Source organism: Podarcis bocagei (genome assembly GCF_964188305.1).
Source record: "Podarcis bocagei genome assembly, chromosome: 2".
Classification (NCBI taxonomy): Eukaryota; Metazoa; Chordata; class Lepidosauria; order Squamata; family Lacertidae; genus Podarcis; species Podarcis bocagei.
Genome location: NC_138126.1, coordinates 69192806 through 69219625, shown reverse-complemented (window position 1 = coordinate 69219625; position 26820 = coordinate 69192806). Strand labels below are relative to the sequence as shown.

General features: G+C 43.2%; 1 protein-coding gene across 3 annotated transcripts in view; it reads left to right on the top strand.

Moving 5' to 3' along the window:
* The first annotated feature begins 1007 nt into the window (after window positions 1-1007).
* SYNPO (synaptopodin) overlaps window positions 1008-26820 on the top strand; it is an 82479-nt gene continuing 56666 nt past the window's right edge. The window contains exons 1-3 of one of the 3 annotated variants that reach the window (XM_081180735.1): window positions 1008-1119; window positions 21340-21478; window positions 21679-22229. In XM_081180735.1, the coding sequence (XP_081036861.1) occupies window positions 21761-22229 (469 nt within the window). In that variant the 5' untranslated portion in view covers window positions 1008-1119; window positions 21340-21478; window positions 21679-21760. Of the gene's footprint in view, window positions 1120-21339; window positions 21525-21675; window positions 22230-26820 lie in introns of all 3 variants that reach the window. The other 2 variants (XM_081180733.1, XM_081180734.1) reach the window with 2 other exon arrangements.

Below are 26820 nucleotides of genomic sequence, written 5' to 3'. Positions count from 1 at the left end.
GAATCACCTAGTCTCAGTCATTTACAACATTGTTACTTGAAGTTCTTTTCTATCTTGGCTTTTTTTGTTTTTTTTATGAGAGCTGTGTGAAAAATTACCATTTGTGACTCTATACTAGGCTCTTTCAAATGGTTTCTTTGGCTTTGTAAGGGTTTGGGACTCAAGATAAATATTTATGCATTTCGAAACCACTGCCAGATGTGTGGAGTCTCTTATCTTTGCCACTGCATCATGTCCCATGCGGGTTAGAGCTTATGTGCTCCAGAATTCATTGGACACCTCTCCCCCTGCTCCCGCTACCCATTCATTAGGATCCGGTAGTGATGTGCAAATGTTTGGAGCGGGGTCAATTCCAGTGGGGCTAATGAAGTGTGGAGTAGTGCAGAGATGGGGGGGGGGGAATGGGACGACTGTCCTCTTTCAGCACCAAGCCATGCCCCAGAATCTACAGAGAACACGCCTGCCTTTTGTGTAAATGTGCCTTGGACGGAGACCTCAGCCAGATGAGCAATAAATAAACTTGGTTAACACAGATCGTCCGCAAAGGCTTGTATATAAAGCTGCGCACATGTATCCCTGGAATTAAAAAAAGAAAGGGGGGTGGGGGTGGGAAACTGTGTTGGCTTTCAAAGCATCTCAGTGTGGACTGTTTTCCTCTTTCTCTTTTTCTTTCTTTTTCCCCTGTTTGGATTTTGAGGAGCTCCCAACCCATCCCAGAGTGTGTTTTCAGAGAGCCGGGCATGAGCTCCATGTATACTTTTGAAGTAAGCTCTTAAAAAATATAGGTGGCTAATGTCTTCAGTATGTACGAAATATACCATATGTTGTGAAACAAAAGGGGCTCTGTGCTATTAAAGTTTCAGCTCCACGCTCCCCTTCCCTCCCTCCCTCCCTCCCCCTTCCCACCCCACCCCCTTTCACCCTTCCTTCCTCTGTTCCTGCTCAGGCAACTAGGAGGGGAGGGAGGGAGGGAGGGAGAGAGAGAGAGAGAGAGAGAGAGAGAGAGAGAGAGAGAGGAGAAACCCAGTTGCTTTGAGATGCAGGCTGAGGTGGATGGAGAAGACAGGATCTGCTGGCTGGCATGGTAGCCGGGGGGAGAGCATCATTTTACTGCTGCAGGTAAGGGGGCCTAGCGGAGGCCGGAGGGCAGACTTTACTCAAGGCTGTAGGCTGGGAATGGATGGGGGATGATGAAGCCAAACAGTGATCAGAAGTTTGGTATATTTCACAAGTGGCATGTATAGGTCAAGGGACCGAGAACTTGGCATGTTCCCCTCAGTATTAATGGAAGAGTCAAGGAGATTTCCTCTCTGCAGGCTTGGCTTGGCCATTCTGTGTGAGGCACAGCCTTTTTCTTGCCCCTCTAGTTCGATTTGTGCAATTCTCTCAGCAAGGCAGCTTCACTTAGATCATGAGTGCTTTCCTAGGATCAGGAAGCCTGTCCCGACTGCTTAAAGACACTGACCTGTCTGCCCTTTGGTATCTGAGAGCCAAAGGGCAGATATGGACCTCCAGAAATGGACACGTACATCATCCCTTTCCTGTTCTTATTTAACAATGAGCCTTTCATTAGGCAAGCGTGGTGGAATAAAGTACAGGAGCATCACGTGGTTATGGGGAAACCAATCAGACCATTTGCTGGGTTCCGTTACCTGATGGAATGGAAGTGTGTGTGTGTGTGTGTTTCATCCTTAGTGAGCTGCAGGCATGAATTCAACTTCACACAACTATGCACAAAATCTCCTTTGCTCGTGCTAAATTAAAAGAAGAAGCTTTGAGGGGCCAGCATGTTCATTTGGGCCCTCAGACTTTGCAAATTGTAATGACTTATTGACTATTTTTGTGTTGTTCTGAAAATCATCCAGTCAGTGGAATTCTATGCATCTTTACTTTATTCAATGGGGCTTGCAGGTAAGAGCGTAGGATTGCCGCCTGAACTTTACATTCAACTTGGGGTCATCTACACTTGCTTTCTACGCATGGGTCTGCATGGATTTCCATTTGTGTTGCCATTTTCCCTGGGAAAACCACTTTTTAGCACTGAATTGGAGCAAAGGTCAATCCATGGAAAACCCAATGGATGTTTGCTCTGATCAGTGCTATGTTTCTAGAAAAAGAGGTGCCGGAACTCACCATGAATGTCTCCCTTGTTCTCTTATAATGGCAATGGTGCCCACATGAGAGGTGCTGGAACTGAGTTCCAGTGAGTTCTGACTGAGAAAAAAGGGCCTGGCTCTGATTCTGTGGTAAAGATCAGGTTTTCCCAGTGGGAAGCAGCAGGACAAGTAGATATCTGGATGAGCTCCTTCTCTTTAAGACACACACATGTAGACACAGATACAGACACAGACATGGGGTACTTTAGCAGTAAAGGTCCTCAAATTTCTGTGTGGGCCTGGAAAGCATGGCTTTCTTCCCTTTGCCTTTTGGATGGGTGAAGGTGTTGACATCTGCCATCATGATGAAAGGCCTTCCTGATCACCCTTAAATCAACAGAATGTCCTTTGACTTGTCTGTCCTGTCAGCATGTTGGGGTTGCTGTTAGGGGTGAAGAGCTGCACAGAAGAGGAGAGGGGGGTAAAAGGAGTACGTAAAAAAAGTCAGGAAGGAAATAACAGTGGAGGAAAAGAAAGATTATAAATACAATGCCACCTGACTGGCACATTCTGAATATTCTGCTGTCCCTTGGTCCTGCCTTCTCTTGCCATCATTGCATAACAATGCATATGATATTGGTGATTCTAAAGCAAGGATTTCCAAACTGTGGTTCTTGGACCACCAGGGGTGCGAAAGCTTCTTTCAGATTGTCTGTGGCATGCCTGCATTAAATACTCAACTGGATTTTTAATTGTATTTTTGTTGTTTCTTTTGTTTCTTGTATTCTATTCTATTACAACTTGAATCTATGGACTGCAAATTATAATACAATGGCATTATACAATGCAATATAAGAAATCAAAGAAGCAATTAAAATTCAATTTAGAATCATGCAACCTCTATTATAGTGCATTATAGCAAGCAGAAGAAGCATTAAACAGTCCACCAAGACCCTCCACAATTTTCGGGGGGGGGGGAAGGTTTGGGAACCAGTGATCTAAAGGAAGACAACAGTTTCTAAAGGGAAGTCCAACCACAAATTCATCACAATGTGTTCTCAAAGGTGTAGACCAATCCAAAGTTTGAATAAAAAGTGGTATATTTAAAATAACAGGGTTAAGAGCGACATGGGCTGGAATGGAATGGAGACAGGACTGGGTGAATCTTTAAATGGAAGTTTCTCTCAGTTTTTCATTTTTCTAATCTTAAATTCAACTTGTCACCTTTCCATATCAGATTGTGATTTTAAAAAATAAATACACCATGAAAATTCACCAGCATTTTCTCACCAGGATGCATTTTTTGCAAGCAATTTCCTCTATTTGCACAGTTACTCCATATTCATTCTCTCCCCCCCATTTTATGGTTGGGGGACTGCATCATAAAATTGCAACAAGTGTGGATCTGAAAGGATGGCAGCGTTTAGGTCTGCCCATTTTTAGGGTGAAGTGGGAGTTTGATAGATTTGCATTAAAATGTGAACTGGACCAAATTTCTACCCCCATCTCTAGTGAGCTTTGGTGACAGACACCCTCAGATTCAGACTATTTGGTTTCTACTGCTAGAATGGTTGGGAAGCCAAAGGGTCCTTATAGTCCTCTTATTTTGCATGCCTGTGTTCAACTTCCTCTCTCCTTTCCCCACTTTTGCCTCAAAGGCTGTAAATTCTTTGCGCAATCTAATTTTCTCTTACAGCTGTGTAATTCCAGCTCCCCAGCCACGTCTGTCTCCCGCCCACTCCAAGCAATTCTCTCCATAAATGCATTATATTTATTTTGACTCTTGTATATCCTGCCCCTGTCTTAATATAAATCCAATTATTTATTTAGCACAACTGCACCCCACCATACCCTCCAACATTTCTCCATCTTACTGGGTTGCGCTAGTCATTCTGGGCAGCTTTCAACTTATATAGAAACATAATAAAACACTAAACATAGAAAAACCTTCCCTATATAGGATTGCCATCAAACAGCTCAGGGGTCAGATAACTCCATAGCCTCCAACATTTCTCCAATGAAAATAGGGACATCCTAAGGAAAAGTGGGACATTCTGGGAATCAAATCAGAAACTGGGATTCTCTAAATCAGGGACGTCCCTGGAAAATAGGGACACTTGGAAGGTCTGCCCCATTTTCCTCAAAGGAGAGCAGGGGGCAGCCTACACAGGACTATCACTTTTTGTTCACAGCAGATTTTTATCCTACCCCTTCTCTGTGGGACTCAAGGTGGTGTATATGAAACCCTCCCCTCTTCAGTCTTACTTCTAAAGTAGCTTCCCTCAACCCTGCAGTTTAGGTTAGGCTGACAAAGGATAACTGGCTCAAGGTCGCCCTGACCCTATGCATGTCATGTATAGGGTCATCATCTCTGAACAAGGATTTGAACCTGCACCCCCCTGGCATAGCTCTAGCACTCTTTCCACTACAATGGCTGTTCAATCCTTCCAACAACCTTCAGAGGTTTGTTAGGCCAAGAGAGAGCGATTTGCCCACGGTTGCCCAGGGAAGTAAGCAAAGATGTTACCAACTACAGTGGTACCTTGGGTTAAGTACTTAATTCGTTCCGGAGGTCCATTCTTAACCTGAAACTGTTCTTAACCTGAAGCACCACTTTAGCTAATAGGGCCTCCCGCTGCTGCCGTGCCACCAGAGCACGATTTCTGTTCTCATCCTGAAGCAAAGTTCTTAACCCGAGGTACTATATCTGGGTTAGCGGAGTCTGTAACCTGAAGCGTATGTGACCCCAGGTACCACTGTATTTGAAAGTAAGTGTCTCTAGCCCAAATTCATCCCACTATAGTGGCTCCCAGTGCCATCAGCCACCTGGACAATGGTAGCGAGTGCTACATGGGGGTGCCCTGGATGAATTTCAGAAGTTTGTGTTGAATGCAGCAGGCAGTTTCCTAATGGAGCCACTCAGGTAACTCATTGCAGCTATGCCCTTAAGAGTCTGTGCTGGACCCCTGTTGTCTTTTGGCCACTAGACAAGCTCTGCTTTCAGACTGTAGACCCCTTACTATTCCTGCATTTCTAAGAAGTGGCCCTTCTCCTTGTCCTGGCCTGATTCTCTCCAGGTTGCATAGTTAGTGACAGAGCAATTATGCCTATATACGGAAGCCTGTGCTGCTCTGTGGCTCTGAAGAAGTTGAGGATGGGTAGTGGAAAGGAAGAAAAGGAAGAAAAACACAAAGTGTAGGCATGAAATGATTGACAGAAGCTATTTGTGCTGCCTTGCACGTGCCCTTGCCGTGTGCATTTCCAATTCACATCGAGTGTTTGTGGGGAAATGGATCCAGACATTTGAATTCATTGAATGTTATCAGCTGCACAGAGATACACAGGAAAAGAGAAAGTGAGACGCAAGTTTGCACATCTGTTCATCCGTAGGAGGAAATGTGACTCTGGCCACATTTTTGCACCATACATTTAAAGCACTATGATACCACTTGAAACAGTCAGAGCTACAATTCTGAGAGTGGCTTAACAATCAAGCCCTTTTCACTGGGAAGGGGGAATAGGAGTCTCCTAACAACTCTCAGAACCCTTAGCAAGTTGCAACTCCCAGGATTCTTTAGGGGAAGCCATGATTATTTAAAGCGGTATTACACTCCTTTAGATGTATGGTATGAATATGACTTAGCCCTCTCTATGGGCCCATCCCCCATGCATTGGCTAGAACACGTGTGCGGTGACTACACATGTAGACCATGGTGCACAGAGGTTGGAATGAGGTTGTATTTCTCCTATTCCTGCTAATTTTTATCTAAGCAGATTGTTTTTCTGTTTTTTTAAAAGAGTATTTTAAACACTTATATCCCAGCTTTCCATCACACATTCTTCAAGGCAGTTTACAGTTCAACATACAATTAAATAATTAAAAGGTCTATTTTAAAATGACTCAAAGCAGTCTATTCAGAAATAGACTGGAAAGAGAAGCTGCTGAATTGCAACTCATTACCAAACTTAAAACCATGGAGAGACCTGGTATGAACAAAGACATTGGATTCTTATCTCATTATACATGACTAAGCCATTTCTCACCTTCTCACCCCTTGTCTTTTCCTATAAGACCTATTACAGTCGTTAAGAGTCGTCAACAGGCTCATCTCAGCTATCTGCCAATCTCCCATTCCCACCACCCTTCTGAGTAATACCCCTCCCCACCTTCTCACTATATAGAAGGGTCTGGCAACTTCTGTTTCAGTGTATCTGAAGAAGTGTGCATGCACACGAAAGCTCATACCAAGAACTAACTTAGTTGGTCTTTAAGGTGCTACTGGAAGGAATTTTTTTATCAAAGCACACCCTGAGTTATGATTAGTCACAGCAATAAAGTACAGTACATCATATTACTCAGCAAAAGGCTGAACAAAATGGAACCGTTTTCACTTGGTGCCCAAAGGATAAAAGACTGAATGCTGAATACGTTGGGGAGGATGTTGTACAGTTCAGGTGCCATCACCACCTCTGAAGACACCCAGAGCAGGGTCTTGAATGATGGATTTGTTCATGTGGGAGAAGGTAGTTTTCCAGAAACTCTGGTTCTAGGCCATGTGGAGCTTTATAGCACAAAGAATCTCCATGGGGCAGATCTACATATTTAAAGAGCATCCAACATACATTTAAAGCACAAAGAATTCTGGGAAGTGTGTTGGGAAGTCTAGCTCTGTGAGGAGCAAATGACAGTTCCTAGAATTCTTGGAGGGAATTTATGTGCTTTAAATGTACATTGGGTGTTCCTTAAAGGTATGGTGTGGACCTACTGATCGTAGAACAAGCTGGCCACAAACAGTACCTCCAGCTTCTCTGGATTGACTTTCATTTTGCTAATCCCAATCCAGTCCATTATACTTCCAGGCATCTGTCCAGGACATCCACTGCTACATCTGGATTAGATGAAAAGCTGAAAGAGAATTCTAGTGACACTTGAGCCCAAATCCCTGTATCCAGCAATTTCATATGGATATTAAACAATATGTGGTGGTGTGGGAATAAACTTTGAAGCACTTTGTAACAGAATTGTGAAGAACCAATAAAGCAAAAACAAAACAAAATAAAACAACAACAACACCAGCACCATTGTCTATCACCTGCCTTCCAGATAGGAGCAGAACCATCAAACTGTGCTGTCTCTAATTCTCAGACCAGACAAATACCATGGTATAAAAAACTGCTGAAAGGTCCAGAAGAGCCCATGTGTTGCATTCCCCCAACTCCTGGTGTACGTTGCCCACCAAGCAACCAAGGTTAATTCAGTCCAAAAACCTACCCAGCAGCCAGGCCAACATGGGTAGGGATTATCCATGTTGATTCACGAATGTCTGAAGTTGGCCATACATTGGTTGCTCTGTAGTCTGCACATATTCTGACCAATGCATAAGAAGGGTGGTCACATGACAGGGGTAGAGCCTCCTGCCACGGCCTCCCTCTTCCACTCACACAGTGAACACCTGTGTGCAACCCTATCCACTAGACTACCAAACCCGGTGTCTTCTGGATGTTGCTGGACTACAACTCCCATCATCCCTGACCCCTGACCATGCTGGCTGAGACTGATGGGAGTTGTATTTCAAGAACGTCTTCTAGAGCATTTCCAGACTCTGGATTGACAAAGTAGAATCAGATTCCCCCCCCCCCCGGTGAAGGACATGTTCAGGCATTTCCCAAGCTTTCTTTTTGAAGGCATAAATATCTCATATCAGTCATCACCAATGGCACAACCCTTACATCTATTTGTCGGGGAACACAATGTGTAATTACTTTAAAGCCAGGGCGCTTGCTTTGAAATGCAATAGCACTGGACGAGAGCTTTCTTTCAAGATTGATGTGCTTTATGAGAAATCTGGATTACCGCCCCAGATGTTGCTCAGTCATGCTACCCTGTGGCAACGCGAAGGCTGCATCATACAAATTCCCCACCCAGTGCTGCAAGGGATATGACTAGCACTATGGCTTTTCCTTATATTCTGTGGCCAGAAAGGATCTCATTGTTTTGAGTCTGTCTGTTACACTTGCAAAAATAGCAGGTACTGTGAGAAAGAAGGAAATGAACTGAGGGGTCTCTACCCCTGTGCACATATAATATTGGCATGCAGTTCTGAATTGGGCTGATGATTTGTATGGAGATGATGCAACACTTTTTATTTTCTAGACTTGCTGACGGTGACTACCAATAAGAGGAGAGGTGATTCTAATGCTTATGATTCTGTTCTAGTGACTTTGTGATAATACAATGGCTTGATTTTATGCATAAAATATGTATCCAGTCCAAACAGTCTATACCACCACCACCAATTTGCCAAGTCTGTCTGGTCTTGGTGAGGTTGATCTCACAGCCAACTAGGAAGGTGAAGAAGCAGGTGTGGCAAATCTAGGTTAGGAGGAGAGAGCAGCTGCAAGCAGACATGTTGAGTCCACCCTAAGCAGTTGGGCAGATCAGGAATGAACCAAGCAAGCAAACCTGGGGAGCAAGGGATCTTTCACAGTGATGGACAGGTCACTTGAGTGTAGCACATTCTCAAAGAAATGCCCTTATATAGTCATTGGCAGGACTTTCTTTCCTTTTTATTATTATTAAAAAATGCTTTTTATTGGTGTTTCATTTAATACAAACAAACAAAATACAGTAAAATTAAACAATCATTTACCCACATTCTTTCCCCACACTCTGCTGAGTATTGACTTCCTTCCCTTCAACAGGTTTTCTTATGTCAGTTACTTTTCCACAGTTTCTTATCCAATCCTATGTACATCGTAAGATTTATTTCAGTCCTGCCAGAGTCTTCAAATTTCTACAGTTATTGTTTATGTACTCCATAAATTTACTCCAATCTTTTTGGAATTTTGTTTCCTCCTGATTTCGGATTCTACAGGTCAGTTTTGCTAGTTCCGCATACTCAACCATCTTCGTCTGCCACTCCTATATTGTTGGTAATTCTGGTACTTTCCATTTTGGGGCTAACAAAGTTCTGGCAGCAGTCGTAGCATACATAAATAACCTTTGATCTGCTTTTTCTGTTTCCTCTCCTATCAAGCCTAGCAAGAAAGCTTCCGGCTTTTTTGAGAAAATGTATTTAAATATCTTTTTCAATTTGTTATAAATCTGTTCCCAAAACTGTTTCATTTTCTCACACGTCCACCACATGTGGTAAAAATCTCCATCTTTATCTTTGCATTTCCAACATGTCTTACTGCTCATCCTGTACATTCTCATCAGTTTAACAGGTGTCAAATACCAACGATACATCATTTTCATTATATTCTCTCTTAAGGTGGTACATGCTGTAAATTTTATACTCCACAGTTTTACCCAGGCATCATACTCGATGTTATACCCAAAATCCATTGCCCATTTCATCATCACCTCCTTTGTCTGTTCATCTTTTGTGTACCATTCTAGTAAGAAGTTGTACATTTTAGACAATAATTTGGTCAGCAGGACTTTCTTTCCAACCTCCATCCCACCCCCTTACTGAGGATTGGAGATCCATAAAGGGGTTCCTATCTTACCTTAAATCTAGCTTTCCATTGCCTTTCTTCTATCTCTCACTAGGAACGTTGTCCACAGTGGTTACTGGACTTCATGGAGTGTGAGACTTTGGGGGCAACAGTGCTGGTCCCTTAGTGATATTTAGCTCAGAAGCTGCAACCTCTATGTCAGAGTCTTTGGTCTGAGGGTCCCAGGCTTCAGAGGCCCACTGTTGCTGGATTGAGGCTTCATTTGAGGGGCAACTTGGTTTGTCTGTGCAACTAGGCCTCCCAACTCTGAATGCACCTATGTATTGCCTCCCATATGGCCACCTATTTCAATGAAGAATGGAAAGAGCATCATTTAATGGGAGTTTACATCAAGTGTACCAAGCACCAGTGGAGCAATGTCCCTCCTTCCCCTTCCAAAGGCAGATCCAGGGTTATGGGGATGAGAGCAATGGGCCAGATTTAGCAAGTTGGTCCTGCTCGCAGAAGCCCATACAAAGACTTCTACAATGGGGCTTTTCGTCCTCCCCTCCTCCCATGCCTCCCCAAATTGGCTTGGGGGGGATGTCTGGAGAACCTCCAGAAGAGCACATGGTGGGGGAGGAGAGGGGAGATTATACCATCAGAGAAGCAGATGGATTGAATTCCTCACATAAGGTTTTCAAAGTTCCATCCATCAAAGATCCAGGGACTTGGTGCAGGAAGCAGGAGGAGAGCCATCACTCCATCAGTTCCATGGTGGTCCTTGTTGCTGATGCTTGGGTCACTCCCTGACAACTTCTGGTTTGGGACGGGGCAGCATTCCTCACTTCCTTCTCCTGTTTAGTTTGGGAAGAGTTGGGTTTGGATAAAGAGTCCCGGCTCCCCATCTCTTCTTCACCCCCTCCCAACAAAATTGTCATAGTCTCAGTGATGCATGGGAACTCTCCACCCACACTTACTTGCTAGCCTATTCATTTCTGAAGCTGTTGCTGTTGAGAACAGGCCAAGGAAGAACTGGGCTCAGGCCAGCTTCTCCACTCAAGGAGTCTGTGTGTGATGAATGGATGTGGGTGGGTGAAGTCTGAGTGGGAGTGGGGAAAGGTCTTGATGTCTCATTCCCTCCTCCACCTAGAGTTTGTCTTGATGTTCCAGACTTTCAAATGCATCCTGCGGGTTTTTACGGGAAGGTACAAGAAGGTCAAGGATGGTCAAAAAGGAGTGGGAGGGGAGGAGAAAGGCAGCAAAGCAGGCTGTGCGAGAGAGCAGGAGTCTCCAGTTCACTACGAAAGCACCTGGAGCAAGGCAGTAAGAGACTGTAAAAGGCACAGAAAAGTGAGGTTTTGTTAAAAAACCCTCTCCTCTCTTCTACTCTTTCTTTGTCCAAGTTTTAAAAGCAACACTGAGTGCTTCCTCAGATCACATTACTGGATAAGCATACAGGCTTAATGAAATCCAGTGCATCTTGGGGCTAATGCAACACAAGCCAGACATCATCTCCATCCCATTAGTTTTCTTTTATGGGGCACCCTTTGCCCCATCCCACACTGTCTCCACCCGGAAAGCCTCAACTCGCAGAAGCAAAGGAAAGCAGGAGCAGTAAACAAATCAGAGACAGAATTTTTATTTTAAAAAAGGCTAGATTTTGGACAGGCATCTGGAATATGGTATCCTTTTATGAAAGGTAATAAATAAATGGCTGGAATTTTTTTTAAACAAACAAACAAGCATCAACACAGTTCTGCACAATGTAGAACATCCCTGTTGGAGGTCCAGAAAGCACAGCAAGATTTTGCCTCATATTTGGGGAGGGTGGGTATATGAATTATTGGACAGCTTTTCTTCAGAATATTGTTTTCGGATAAATTTTGGCTTGCTCAGTGTCGAATGAAATGCTATTGCAAATTCATACTGGTGGATGAAAGAAGAAATAGGTTAAGACAGGAGGACTGAAAGAAAGAAGAGTTTAGCCCCTTGCTTCCTTTAAGAACGTTAAAGGAATATTAATTGGTACGAAAACTAGATCCACAGCTGCACTCAAAATTGATGAATAGGGAAATTGGGGAGGCAATTTCACAGAAAAGTCCATAGAAGAGACTAAATTCTTCAACAACTCAAGAATACTGTACTTCAATTGCTTTTCAAAAATTTGTCAGAATATTTTATATATATATAAATTTTGGTTCAGTCCTATTTTATAAATATAAACCAGCATGTTTATATTTTAGTATGGGGATGGGGAAATGTTGGCCCTTCAGGTATTGCCAGGCTACGAATCCCATAGTTCCTGACCATTGGCTATGCAGAATGGGATTGATAGGGGGAGTTAAAGTCCAACAGCATCTGCAGGGCCACAAGTTCCTCATCCCTCTTCTAGTGGCTCCATCCATTACTTGTCCCCCAGTACAATGTTGTTGAAAGTTCTCTCCATAAGAAAAGGGTGCAAGAGAGATATTGCAAATAAGCTCAGAGGGACCCTTTATGCCAGTTCACTGACGGAGCAATATTAGTCTGCAACAGATGGCAAGCAAAATACGTAGGGCTGCCCTGTCAGCTTAGCTATGCATCAGATCTTATCCAGAGCTATACCTGGAATGGCATCTTGGGTATCAGCGATTGCATCACTAGGCTTAGGTAGCATTTCACTCTCCTGACCTCTGAATTGACCGGCTGCTCTTCTGAAGTGACTTCCAGCACTCGATGAGGCTGTCAAACGCCCTCTGCTATATTTTATTTTGCCACCCATCCCCAATTGATGCGAAAGTCTAATGTCCTGAGGAGAATATTTGATGAAATGGTTCCCTCAGTTTTGCGATTCACAAATAACATGGAGAAATGGGAAGACTGTTTGGTTCATCCTTTTCCTGTACCTGTTCCGTGATGAAAATCTTGCCTGCTCACCAAACTTAAATGTATTGCTTATTAATACATGTTTTTCTTTTCCTAATGGGACTAAGAGTAACTGGAGAGGGCACTTTCACTTGGAAAATGGCATGGAAAAAGGGTTAATGCCTGCCACCAGCACTTCAGTCCTGATATGGGTCCCACCCATCCCTGTACAGCTACCATTTGCCAAAATTTAGAAAACCCATTCATGGATCTCTGTTTTCTGGTCTGGTTGGGTCCCAAGAACTTCTTTTCCCCCAAGGCTGCCTTATTCCATTTCATGCAGCCTCTTAAATGTATTTTTGCTTTGAAGCTCAGAAAGGGATCCATTTCAGCTACCTGGTCACTTTATGCACATCTGTGACATTTTTTTCATGGCATGGTATAGTATTTCCAATGCAATATTTCAGAAGTGATCCCTGGAGAATTCAGCTGACTCCCATCTCATATTCCAGAAGTTTCCCCTGAGAAAGATCCTGCTGGTACCCACAGTCTCACAGGATAGGCTTCTAGGTCTTATTAAAAGGACCCACCATGAACATTTCAGATTTGTTAGGGGCCAAACTGGTGCTCTTGTTGGTCAGACCACTCCTTGACCTTGTGATCCTTGATGCCTCAACTGTTCCTGGGAACCTGCAAGACTCCCATGACTCATTGACAGGTCTTGGCCAACCAGCTGAGCGTGACCTGAGGGTTGGGATTGCAATTTCCAACAAAGAGGTTCTGGTTGAGAGAGGGAATCACTTTCACTGTCGTCACAATGAAAACTGGTGAACTACATGGTTAACACAGTTAGAAATTATAGTTTCAGCAAATATCCAGACCGTAGATGGACTATGATAGTAATATCCACAGTAAGTGGGATCGGAAGAAGGCACATACACCCACTATTTGGGATCTCTGCTGTAAAAGGGACCACAGAAACTTGAAAACAGAGGCAACATACTATTCCTGTTGCTAGAGGTCCCTTACTGAGCTGCTGCTAGCACTGATTATGTAATGTTTATTTACAGCTTTATTGAGTAGGGAACAAATGTTAAGGATTATCATATTGTGTGGTCATTTTCATTAACCTTAAAGCAGGGCTTGGTACAGCAGCCTGCACTAAAAATATCAGAACTCTGTATCAAGATGATCCAGATTCTTTGTGGGTATGTTTGTTCACACACACACACACACACACACACACACACACACACACACACACACCAGAGTCTGTGCCAAGAAAGGCTGACCATTGTATACACATCACACAAATATACTAGCTTTGATATATTTGCACCCTATGTGTATGATGGTGATGGCAGTCTTGAGGAAGGACAAGAAGCTACACAGAGCAGTGAAACCTCACCCTCGACTACTCCACCCCTTCACAAACATCCTTCCTCCCAGAGCTTCCGATATTTCCCCAGACATTGCTCACACGCTTTTACCTACCTTTGCGGCCAATAATAGAAACTTGCTTTTGAAACCAAACGCTGCATGAGCTTGCGCAGCATGAATAATACTCGGTTGCCGAAACACTGAGTTTGCCTAAGGCATATTATGGGATTATCCTGCCCATTTGGGCGTTGCAATATTTATGGCTGAATTGGGCTGCTGAAGCACTCACCTTCCCCACCAGATGGGGATAGCTGAATAAGAAGCTTTTTCACAGCCCTTTTTCTCCTCAGTTTGACAGTGCTGAAGAGAGCCGTGCCTGCCAAAACATATTTGTGTAGGAGGTGGAAAGTTAACTTTAGTATTCCTTTTGGAAGGAGGCGTATTCATCCCTTTCATCAAATAAAATGCAAAATGAGTATGCAATAACCTATATCATGGGGAGCTTGATACAGGTTTTTTTCTACTGTTCTCTGAAATGAAATTACCGCATTACTGTTAAATTATCAAAAAGCTGGCAGTTCCTGGTTTCAGAGGTCATGCTGTATGATATTGGAAGCATGCAGAATTTTACAGGGTAGGTTCTATAATTCTTTGTCCAGGAGACTAGAAATTGCAGAGTGCAAAATGTACACATTAGGTCTGGGAGATATATTGATATATTGCCCAGGACCAATATGAGGAGCAAACTGCGAAGTCGGCTTCTCTCAAGAGTTTCTTCCTCCAGTGGGCGCTGCTAGCAGAGAGACTCAGGAGGGGGGGTGGTTTCACCAGTGATATATCGCTGAGTGAAACTGCCACCCCACTCTGCCCTCATATGGGTGGGGGCTATGTGAAACTGCTCACCTGAGGGAGTGCGGTTGCCACTCCCCGCAGTGAGTACCTGTAGTTAAAGGACCCTTGATGCTCCACTCGCTCACTAGTGGCGAGAGCACAGAGACTGTCTCAGCTGGGAGGGGGGATTTTTCCTTCCCTCAGCTGAGTGGTGCAAACAAGCTGCATTTTCCCAGCCCAACCTCGTGGGCAGAGATCAATGCATCTTGTTTTTTCAACTGCGATGTTTGGCTGGTGATACACTGTGATCTTGAAAAGTTGATATCTCCCAGCCTTAGTACACATGCAGACTTCCAAATCTGGTTCTAGGAAATCCCATAGAGATTGCTGGATGTTCACACCCATTGAGATGTAAGCCACATTTAGATATCTAAACATAGCCTTTAGATGCCTACTTAATACCTACCAGGACTTTCCTGGTGCCTACCAGGGCCTGAGTAAATATGACATAATGCACAAAATTAATGCATTCACTCTTGTGGGATTACCAGTCTCATATAACCAACATGCCTACATCTAATTAATGCAAGAAGAGGCTAAGACCATAGAGTAAGCTGTCCTGCCAGGCTTAGCTCATTTTTGGAGGGACTAGAGACAAGCTTTGTTCCCTTCCAGTCTACCAGGGATGCTCAGTGTGTGAAGAGCATGGCTGTAACAAGGCACTCTTGAGTTCATATATCAATAATTTAAGAACTTTCAGGACTGTAACTAAGCCAAGTTTTACTGCCTGTGCAACATTTCCAACTGATGTATGGAAAATCACATGAACCTCACCTTTGAAGAGTTTGTAAGTGAACCGTTTTTTAATTGAACAAATGTGTGGTCATTTTTCTGCGCTGGGGGAAGAGGGAAACTTTGGAAAGAAACTTTTTAAATGAACACTTTTGGAACTCCCAAGGGCACATATTTCAAAGGTCTAACAGCCTATATATCCATGCTTTACTATACTATATATATTTAATTTAAATCTCTGCTAGGGTTCTCTCACCAAAGAGTTCTTTCCCCAAACTTGGATCTTGACATCCAGGAGGTCTCCTTTTATACCTAGTTTTTTCCTTGCCGCTAACACTCGTGACATCTTTTTCCCTTGCTAAAATGGAATGTGCAGGTGAAGATGTAGAGATCAGAGCAGCCTAGTCAGAGGGGAAATCCAACCCTTCCCCTTCACCACTTTTGCCATGGGCCCTAATCCAATTCACTTCTTTAAAGCTGCTATTAAAACACATTGACATTCATAATGACTTCAGCCATCACATCCAGAATAAGCTCTCTGTTTGTGCTTTTGGGGGACATTAGTGTTTGTACCAATGGCACTGTATGCCATGCAGCACAGCACAATATATACCTAAGGCTGATGTGGCATAACTACTTTTATTTTGGTCAAAGTTCTGTATGATGGAAGACACAGAGCAAAGCTCTAACATACTATACTCCAGTGCACGTGTGAATCAGTCCATAATGATCTTACAGCATGAGGAGAAGATACCAGTTTCAGGCTTTCTTAAACCTTGAGGGTTTAAACAAGCAGGCTGGGTTTAAACAAATCAGCCTTGCAAAGGGCTTTGAGATAGCCAGCACAGTGCTTTAAAGTACCAATAATCAGGCCTTCAAAGCACAACATAACCTGCTGTCACAATGATGTCAGGTGATTGACATATGGGCATACCCACCCACTTGCAAATTTGGCCTGCCAGGGGCTGGTGTGATAACTATCTGGCCAGAAAAAGTTCCCTACCCCTGATAGAAGTCTACTCTCTCTGCACTCATATGCAGAAAGCTTGGGACCTTGCATCCCGATAAAATCAGCCTTATTCTACTGTTGATATAACTACTTTGTGGATTGGGCTCTTTGGCTAGAGTTTTGTTTCAGAGCTCCTTGTTTTGTGTCTTCTGTGGACAGCACAATGCCTTATGGACCACTTTTGAAGCAACCATTGAAGTTTGTTTGCATGTCAGGATGGGCAAACATGTCAATTTTGGTTTTTCTCAGTTACTCGTTTTTCCAATCTTAACTTCATTTCTTATGTTAATCAGTTTGGGTGGGGGTTGTTCTTTTTTTAAAAAGCTCTCCTGAAAATACACCAGTATTTCAGTGGAAATTCTCCTAATATACACATTTTTGCTGTATGTAAACTTTTCCCAAATTGTGTGTATTTCCCCCTAATATACAATTTTTTGCAAAGCGTTTTTTGTGTTATTTTCAGTAATATATGCATTTATATGCACACTTTACAGTAGTACATGCATTTTTGTACACCTTACTTGGTTGGAGAAATTTGTAAAATCATGAATTTTGTAAGATTGCAAAATTTCAGTTTGCCTATTCTTTCAGAAAGCGCAAACTAAATAAGTTCTCCTTTAAATGCAAGCTGAATCAAATTTATTCACCATCCTTGTAAATTGCTCAGTTTAGCCTGTTGTTGGTTTGTTTGAAATACCCACTTGCTATTCTTTAGTTATGGCAAACAAAGAACATCAAAATACAAAGAAATTCACCATGGTAAAAATACCCAAAGCTGAGCAGTTGGTTTTAAAGAAACACAGGACAGAAAGCTCTGAGCAAATAAAGAAAGTGGTATCTAAAAGAAAATAAAGACTCAGAGGAATCTCCCTTGGGAATAAGTTGCATGTTCAGGTCTCTCCTGCCATTTGCTGCCTCAAAGCAGACAGCAGCAGGCAGGGCTGGAGGCGGTTGACACATGGAACAAGACCTCTGAAGCTGATAAGGCATGAATCAGGCAGGTTAATGGGGAGGAAACTGGCCCTTTAAATTGGTTTTACACTGGGAGGTTCCTTGTTAGAGAAAGACAGATAAGCTCTCCCAACACTGCCGCCTCTTCCTCTTCTTCTTCAGTGGGTGTCCAGCTCACACTTGCAAAAGAACAGCAGACAAATTACTTGTGAGTAAGCACTCCCATCTGACTGCTCCATTTCAAACTGTGTGTGTGTGTGTGTGTGTGTGTGTGTGTGTGTGTTACTCACTCATCAGTAGATTCTCCCCAGCAAGCCTCTTGAAACAGAGCCATTCCTATCTGAGGAACATGGCAGGAGGGCAGTTTTTCCATGGGGGACTTTCAGCCTGCTGCTTGAAACTGATGACTGCCACTCCTCAAGACAACAGATGCTGCAGGCTTTAAGTCACAAGCAGATATATATATATATATATACACACACACACACACACATACACCTGGCGGGCAAAGTTCTGTGAGGTTTATTCAGGTGGGACACAGTAGAATGAGGAGAGCTCTGCCATAGAGGGCAATACAGAGACTAGCAGTTCCCAATTTTTTTGGGGGGGGGCTCCACTTGGTTCTATAAACTCATCCTCATTTATCCCTACTTTACCCCTATCCATAGGTGCTGGCTCCCTGGGGCCCTGGGTGCCCGAGCACCCACAAAATTATCCATGAAGGGGCTGGGCATCCACAAATTTCAGTGCCAGGGCCATGCACACCCAGAATCGTGGGGCCAGGCTGGCATTCCTGACCCTATACTATAAAAGCATTATTCAGAACAGATGTTCTTACAAAGGTATGTTTAGTCAGAAGCCAATTAAACTTACAGTGGTACCTCGGGTTACATACGCTTCAGGTTACATACTCCGCTAACCCAGAAATAGTACCTCAGGTTAAGAACTTTGCTTCAGGATGAGAACAGAAATCGCATGGCGGCAGTGTGGTGGCAGTGGGAGGCCCCATTAGCTAAAGTGGTGCTTCAGGTTAAGAACAGTTTCAGGTTAAGAACGGCCCTCCGGAACGAATTAAATACTTAACCTGAGGTACCACTGTATTTGGTTTAATTAATTCAGCAAAATTGATGAACTTGATCAAATGATGCCAGCTTTTATTTACACATTTCATGACACACACCCCCATCCTCATGCCTCTTAGCATCTTCCTAGGTAATCCCATTCCTCCCCCCCCCAGAGGGGGGGCTTTAGACAATATAATTGGGATCAGTTAGTGTGGGATTATTATTTTTTAAATGTTCCATTGTTTTGTCTTTGCTTATAGCAGGAGTTTATTGTATCTATCTTTGTTTATAACTGAAAATCAGAGACGGAAGAAAAGGAAGAGATATGCTGCAAGAGCCCCAGCTAGGAAGAGTTTTTACACCTGCCTGTGCCTACCACATTCTCTTGTACCTGACAGATTCCTTTCTGTCTAGGCCCTCTTTGAATATTAGCCTGGTGATGTGACTCTTGATGAAGAAGCAGAGTGAACTCCCAGGTCAGGGAGATTAAGACTGCCATCCCAGAATGTATGGAATTTTTCAGCGAATTTGAGTCATCAAAGAAGCCCCTTTGGGTGTTTTATCATCACTTCTTCTTTAAAAAACAACAACACAAAGCCAAAAATGAATGAAGCACATATCTTTGAGAAGAAGCAAAATTAACCATTTCTTGGACGACAGTTAAGGGATGTAGTCATCTCAGTACTACAGGGATGACTCAGTAAGAGAAGTCCGTTCTGTTTCTGCCTTAAATTCTATTTATTCATTGACCGAAAATAGATGTGGGGAATCTTTGACCCCCTAGATGTTACTGGACTATAACTCCCATCATCCCTGGCCGTTGGCCAAGTTTGATGGGAGTTGTAGTTCAGCAATATCTGGAGGGACAAAGGTTCCTGTCACCTGGCTTAGAGCAACTTCACTGCCGTCACTTTATAGAGTTCTTTTCCTTCCTTTCCCATATGGTGCCTGCTCTAATCCACCCCACATAAATTCTAGCACGTGGATGAAAGACCACAAAGTGATTGCAATGTGCACCCAAACACAACAAAGGAACGGGGAAGCTTTAACTAGAACAACATATTATTTACACTGCATTATGGCCACAAAGTCAGTAAAGCAGGTATACATGTGTAAAACAATAATACAAAATTAAAATGAGTTGAATAGATATTGACAGGACAATGTTGTTGTTGCTGTTGTTGTTTAATTTTCTATACTGCCCTTCATCCAAAGATCACAGGGTGGTTTACAATATAAAAACACAAAAATACATAGGCCTGGGAGAAGAGGTATGCTTTCACCTGATGCTTCAATATATGTAACCACAGTTTTAAGTGTAGATCACATTTTTATTCTCCATGTAATAGAATCTAACTTAAATTTGAGACTAAAATTTAGAGCCAAACATCATTGACTTGACTGTCCATTCATAGTGTAGTATTTGTAATTTGACACTCTTATGCACAATACATCGTATTTCAAGTATATAACAACAACAACAACAACAACAACAACAACAACAACAACAACAACAACAACAACAAATATTTATATCCCACCCATCTGGCTGGGCTTGCCCAGCCACACTGGGCGGCTTCCAACAAAATATTAAAATACAGTAATGCATCAAACATTAAAAGCTTCCCTAAACAGGGCTGCCTTCAGTTGTCTTCTAAAAGTCTGGTAGTTGTTGTTCTCTTTGACATCTGCTGGGAGGGTGTTCCACAGGGCAGGTGCCACTACTGAGAAGGCCCTCTGCCTGGGTCCCTGTAACTTGGCTTCTTGCAGTGGGGGAACCGCCAGAAGGCCCTCAGAGCTGGACCTCAGTGTCCGGGCAGAACGATGGGGATGGAGACTCTCCTTCAGGTATACTGGGCCGAGGCCGTATGAGAAGAAAGAAGCATTTCTGTAACACTATAGCTCGCTTCTAACCCAGAAATGTATGTGTGTGGTCAAAAAGTACTATGTCCACATTTATAATTTACTTAGGAGACCACTGTAAGCAGATGAAAACATTAGCAGAATTTTAATATAACTTGTAACAGGTATTATGGTTAATATGGATGATTACAAAACATAGATTATGAAATAATCTGCAGTTGAAAATGTTCACAACAGGACTCATGAAAGGGGGAAGTCATGAGACTCAGAGAAATCTCTGTATATGGATATGCATTTGGTATTGTTATAAACTCATTTTTATAAAATCAAATAAAAAAAAATTTTTTTTAAAGTACCATTCCAACTACCAGCGAAAAAGCATAGGGTGGGATTCACCTAATTCATGGTGGCATGGCTGGCCATGGAAACACTACAATGCTTTCCCTGGGTTCCCAAACTCCTATGGGCAACTCCGGACTAGATACTTTTCAGGTCCCCTTTAAGCTAAGTACTCTGTGGTTCTAAAGCTAATGTAGATTCATATTTTCAATTTAAACTTAAACACTTTCATAAGGGGGGGTTAACCTGTGACCCTCCAGATATCACCGGACTTCAAATCCCATCATCCTCAGCCAGCATGGCTAAAGTCATGGATGATGGGACTTTTAGTGCAACAACATCTGGAGGAGCGCAGGTTGGCCACGTCTGCACTGGCGGACATCACTTCTGCTTGGTGGCACCCTTTCATGCATCCTCCCTACCTGCTGCAGTCCTGTGTATGGTACCTTACACTGTTCTAGAGACTCTTCCAACCCCCAGGACTAGTTTTTAAAGGCCTGCCTGGTGTGGGGAGTCTTGCAGTGAGAAGGGGACAATTGGTGAAAATCAGGGGCCCTGCCTTGCACGCGTGGACATGCTTTCACTAGTGCAAAGCCACATCCTTTGTTATTTAAAATATAACAGTATAGCCACACATCTAAGTAACCTATGGAAAAGCTGGAGATCCACGTTTTCCTGCAAGAGACAAAGTTCAAAAATTAAATGTTGTGCATTTCTTTCCTTTCAGAATTGTTTGCTCTGAATGCCTGCAGTAGACAAGGAGAATTCCATAAGATGCTCCACTTTGATCATCTTGAGCAGCTAAAGGCCGTAAAGAAGCATCAGAAAGATCAGCTTGATTCCCAGAGGATAATTCACAGCAAAAGGTCTGCAATTCCTCTCTGAAAAGAAGAAGTGCAACACCCACACTTGGTATCCTATTCTCTGTTCCTGCATTCAATATCTTCTTGTTCAGGCTGGGGCAAAGATTAGTGCATTAAAGCATCCTGGCAATTATTTACTCAACCTTCTTTCCTGGACAAGTGTTCAAAATTGTAGAGGTTTATCTTTTTTTTTCCCTTAGAAGGAATCAAAGGCTAGTCCTTGCTACACCCAATCAATGAAGCACTGTCTGAACCCTTCCCAGTAAGAGTGCAGAAAGGGACAAAATGCTAGAGGCAACCTTACGGCAACCTTGTCTCCAACCTCAATCCAGCTGCGCTGGGACCAGCAAAGCAAAGCAAAATCCATACGGTTTTAAGAAGCCCAAGCCTGACTTGGTTGATGGATATGGCTGCTTGGAAGGCCTGCAAGGAAAGGAGAGAGAAAGCAGTCAAAGATGTCTCCCAGCTGGGAAGAATCGCCCAGCAGAGCCAGAAGAGCAAGAGATAAAAGAGTCAGCAAGAAAGAGTTTCTTGCAGGAATCTTGGAAAGCCAGTGGAGATATGCTACCGTTCAAGGGAGATGGCAGCGGGCTGATATCAGGGGGCGGGTGCCCCACGACGAGAGACTCTCCAAGGCCAGCTTTGGACTTGCTCCAGCCTGGGTTTAGCAAAAACGGCGATCCGAGTCAAGAATGGAAAGTGGTGAAAGTGAAGCGAGTCCTTATTTCTCCTGTGGCTGAGCCTAGGAAAGCAAGTAAGTGCGGCCCTACTGTTTTCTCCCAACCCTGATTCTTGTCATGGGGAAGAAAGAAAAACACTATATGTTCCACGTGGTCACTGATGGTGCAGCCCTGTGCTCAGTTGCTTGCTTATGAATCCCATAAGATTCAGTGCTGCTTCTCCTGAATCACACCTCATGTATGGTTTAGCAGCCAGTACTCGCCCACTCCTGTGAGTATCATTCAGTATTTTTCCATCATGGTGAGGCTCTTCACCCCTGCTCTCCTTCTCATGTGGGTGTTCTTGCCACACTGCCTAGAGCAGCCAGCTAATCACTTGTGGGAGGGGGACGGGACAACCTCACTCTTTCTTGTGGGTAAGGCAAGTAGCTGCTTGTTTGGCCATTATGAGGCTGAGATGGTGATCATAACTTTCCTAGGATGCAAGATTAGCTGGAAGTAGCTTCCAGTATGACACACATAAAAGGTGCAGATCAGAGCAGCTTTTAATGTTTGCGTGGAGATGGGAATTATTTAGCCAGTACTGCACTCACCTGATTAGTGAGTGACAGAGATCAGCTCAGCTGGATCTGAGTTCCCTTTGACTTTTTATTTCTCGATTACTTTAATGATTAATTTTTATTACATTCCGTCACCTTTTGTGCTAGGAGAATATACTGAAGGGCCTGACCAGGCATTACACCAGGTCCACGATAACAGCAAATTTTGCCCCAGCAAAGCAACTGAAAAAGGCTTATACAGTGGTACCTCGGGTTAAGTACTTAATCTGTTCCAGAGGTCCGTTCTTAACCTGAAACTGTACTTAACCTGAAGCACCACTTTAGCTAATGGGGCCTCCCGCTGCCGGTGCGCCATTTCTGTACTCATCCTGAAGCAAAGTTCTTAACCTGAAGCACTATTTCAGGGTTTGCGGAGTCTGTAACCTGAAGCATATGTAACCTGAGGTACCACTGTAACATGTTAGGTGCCATTTATTATGCAGAGAGCGTGTTCTCAGGTGCGTGTATATAATTTTTCTAAATGTGGTTACTGTACATTTAAAACCTGGGGGGCTTAATGTGAACCTTGCTTCTCCAGGGTGGCAGTAGGGGAAGGCAGGGTGCCTGCAAGGGCAATGGCCCATGGGATTCTGCCACCTGAGGCAGCTGCCTCAGTCCAGGTGGGCCTAGCCAAGGGTGCCCATGAAAACTCTATCCTTCAGTTATTCTCTTCCATAGTTTGTAGGATCTCTTGCCCCAGGTTTTGATGCTAGCATGCTCTGTGCAGGGTAAAACAGCAGCATAATGTCATGGTCGAGGGGACAATATGGGTGTCTGTCTTAGAATCTCACATAATAATCTTTCATCTCTATAAAGCTGCATATATCTGTGGATGTTTGTCTAAAAACCTTGCTTTGGGATTCCCACGATTAGACTTGCTGAGTCTCACGGGAACCAATTAGGATTAGAAACTGACGAAACTGTGGCATCTTGAAAAGCTGCCCTTAGCTCAGAAGGCAGAGATGGGTGGAGCTTTTTAGCTAATCCAGCATGGCCATTCATATGCTATGATGCCTACCAACAAACCATTTCCAGAAATTGTTGGGTTACTTTAAGAGTCCAGGTTGGCAGACATGATGGAACTGCAGTCTATTTTCTAAAGTGAAAAACAATTGTTCCTGGGTCATTTTTTAAAATGACAATTAAATAGCAGGGCTGCTACATAAACCAAAGCTATGACGTATATAGAAATTATAGTATATAGAAATTAGACGTATGTGGTGCTTTGCCCTGAAGTATAAGGTTTGCCCTGCCAACATTGTTAATGATAAACTTTAAACTGTTTCACCTAGAGTTCTCAAAACTGGCCAGTGATTGGAGATGCTTGGACTTTAAAACTTGACTGATTAGTTTTGTAATGTTTTATAGGGACAACTTGAAAGATATAGCTTATTAGCAACAGCTTATCTGGCGCCTTTGCTGTTTTGACATTCGGCAGTCATAAAGCTAACCAGTATTATAATTGAAAGGCCTATCTTACACAGGATTGTCTACAATGATTGGCATGGCTGTCTGGGATTTTAGATTAGGGTTTCCCCCAGCCTTACCTGGTAATGCCAGGGATTGAACCAGGCACCTCCTGCATGTAAACTAGATTCTCTGCTGCCACTGAGCTACAGCCCTTCCCCATGTGCAGCTGCCACTTTTGTAATCTGCTTTTGCTTGGCAGGTTTCAGGAAGCCTCTGTGCACCAAGCTAATCTATGAATGGGCCCTTGCTGTTGCGCAGTTGGCGATATTGGTGGCAAGGGTCTTCTTGCCTCAGAGGCAATGTCTGCACTACTTGAATATGGTTTTATTTATTTACTTGTTTCAACAATTTCTATACCACCTAATGCCATAGTTTCTAAGTGGTGTACAATGAAGTTACAAAAAATGTTACAAAGGATAAAATCAGTTAAAATTAAAAAGTCAGAAAGCCTCGCTTAAAAGGGCTGCTGAGAACTCTTCACCAGTTGCCTGAAGTTTGAAAATAGTAGTAGTAGTAGTAGTAGTAATAATAATAATAATAATAATAATAATTTATTTTTTATTTATACCCCACCCATCTGGCTGGGTTTCCCCAGCCACTCTGGGCAGCTCCCAACAGAATTAAAAGCACAATAAACCATCAAACATTAAACACTTCCCTAAACAGGACTGCCTTCAGATGTCTTCTAAAAGTCAGATAGTTGTTTATTTCATTGACATCTGATAGGGAGGGAGTCTATCTGAAGGGACTTGCACAGAATTGGACCCACAATACTGGCTCTGGGTTGACACAAGTCATGCATCCAAGCTATGGGGAGACCATAAAGACCTCAGTGATTGGGCAGGGTCTAAGGCATCAAGCATTCCTTAAGATACCATGGAACCAAGTTACTAAAGTAAATTAATACAAGAGCCTTGCACTTCACCTGGTAGCACATGGGCAGCCAGTGCAAGCTTTTAAGCACCAAAGTTATGTGCTGGCAGTAGTCTGTTCCCATCAAGTCTTGCCACAACATTTTGCACCAGCTAGAGCTTTCTGGACTAGGCACAAGGATAAAGCATTTGCAATGATCTAGTCTTGAGCTTACTGGCGCATGAATTACTGCGGCTGGGCTCTCCAGGTTGCACTGATTTACTGTGCATTTGCCACAGATGTACCACAGAACAGAGACTCTGTAAAGGGAAGAGATAACAATGCAAAGACCAACAGGGAAATAGTTAATAATAATAATAATAATAATAATAATAATAATAATACAGTGGTGCCCCGCAAGACGAAATTAATTTGTTCCGCAATTTTTGTCGTCTAGCGAATTTTTCGTCTTGCGAAGCACGAAATCCCATAGGAATGCATTGAAAATCAATTAATGCGTTCCTATGGTCAAAAAAAGTCGAAACAAAGCCAAATTTGGTACAACAACAGTTTATTAACTGCTCTTTAAAGTCACACATACTGTAAAGAGCAGTTCAAAAATTGAAGGGAAAATAAATTAACTTTATAAACAAAACATGTCTTTGTTTTTAGACAAAGGAAACAAAGCCGCGAGACGTTTTCGTCTTGCGAAGCAAGCCCATAGGGAAATTTCGTCTTGCGAGGCAAATCGAAAACGGAAAAACCTTTCGTCTAGCGAGTTTTTTGTCTTGCGAGGCATTCGTCTTGCGAGGTACCACTGTAATAATAAATTTACTATTTATACCCTGCCCATCTGGCTGGGCTTCCCCAGCCACTCTGGCTGGCTTCCAACAAAATATTAAAATACTGTAATACATCAAACATTAAAAGCTTCCCTAAACAGGGCTGCCTTCAGATGTCTTCTAAAAGTCTGGTAGTTGTTGTTCTCTTTGACATCTGGTGGGAGGGCGTTCAGGAAGGGTGCCACTACCGATAAGGCCCTCTGTCTGGTTCCCTGTAACTTGGCTTCTTGCAGTGGCAGAACCGCCAGAAAGCCCTCGGCGGTGGACCTCAGTGTCTGGGTAGAACGATGGGGGTGGAGACACTCCTTCAGATATACTGGGCCGAGGCCTTGGATGAGAGGAGAGACTGGTGGACAGTGCAAGTGGGGAGAAAGGGTAAGATCCAGGGGTAGAGAAGACATCAAGGTAACCTTCCCCCACCTGGTGTACTGCAGAGGTTTTGGACTACAACTTCCATCAGCCCCAGACACCACAGCTGGCTGGAGCTGATGGGAGTCATGGTGATGGATCTTAAGGTTCTAGTAAAAAAAGGAGGGGGATAGTAGAAAAACTGAACATGAACTGAAGGTGCTGTCTGCATTATATTAGAAAGATGTTAGGGAGTTCACAGTTGATATTTGACTTGGGGAAGGCTGGTATAGAAAGGCAACGACAGGTGCATTTAAACGTATTTGGTTTCACAATTCACTCAAAAAAATATTCTTGAAAAATATCCTCAAAACAGCTGGGGAAAGCTACAATTTCATGCACATTAAAATATCCCAGTACCAGAGATGTCTGCAGATGGGACATTTCTACATTTCTGCCTCAGAATAAGGCGCATGTGGGCTGCCAAAGATTGAGTTGCTGCCACAATAGTGTGAACTCTGCAATTTGGTACACAGGTGGACCTAAACAGCATA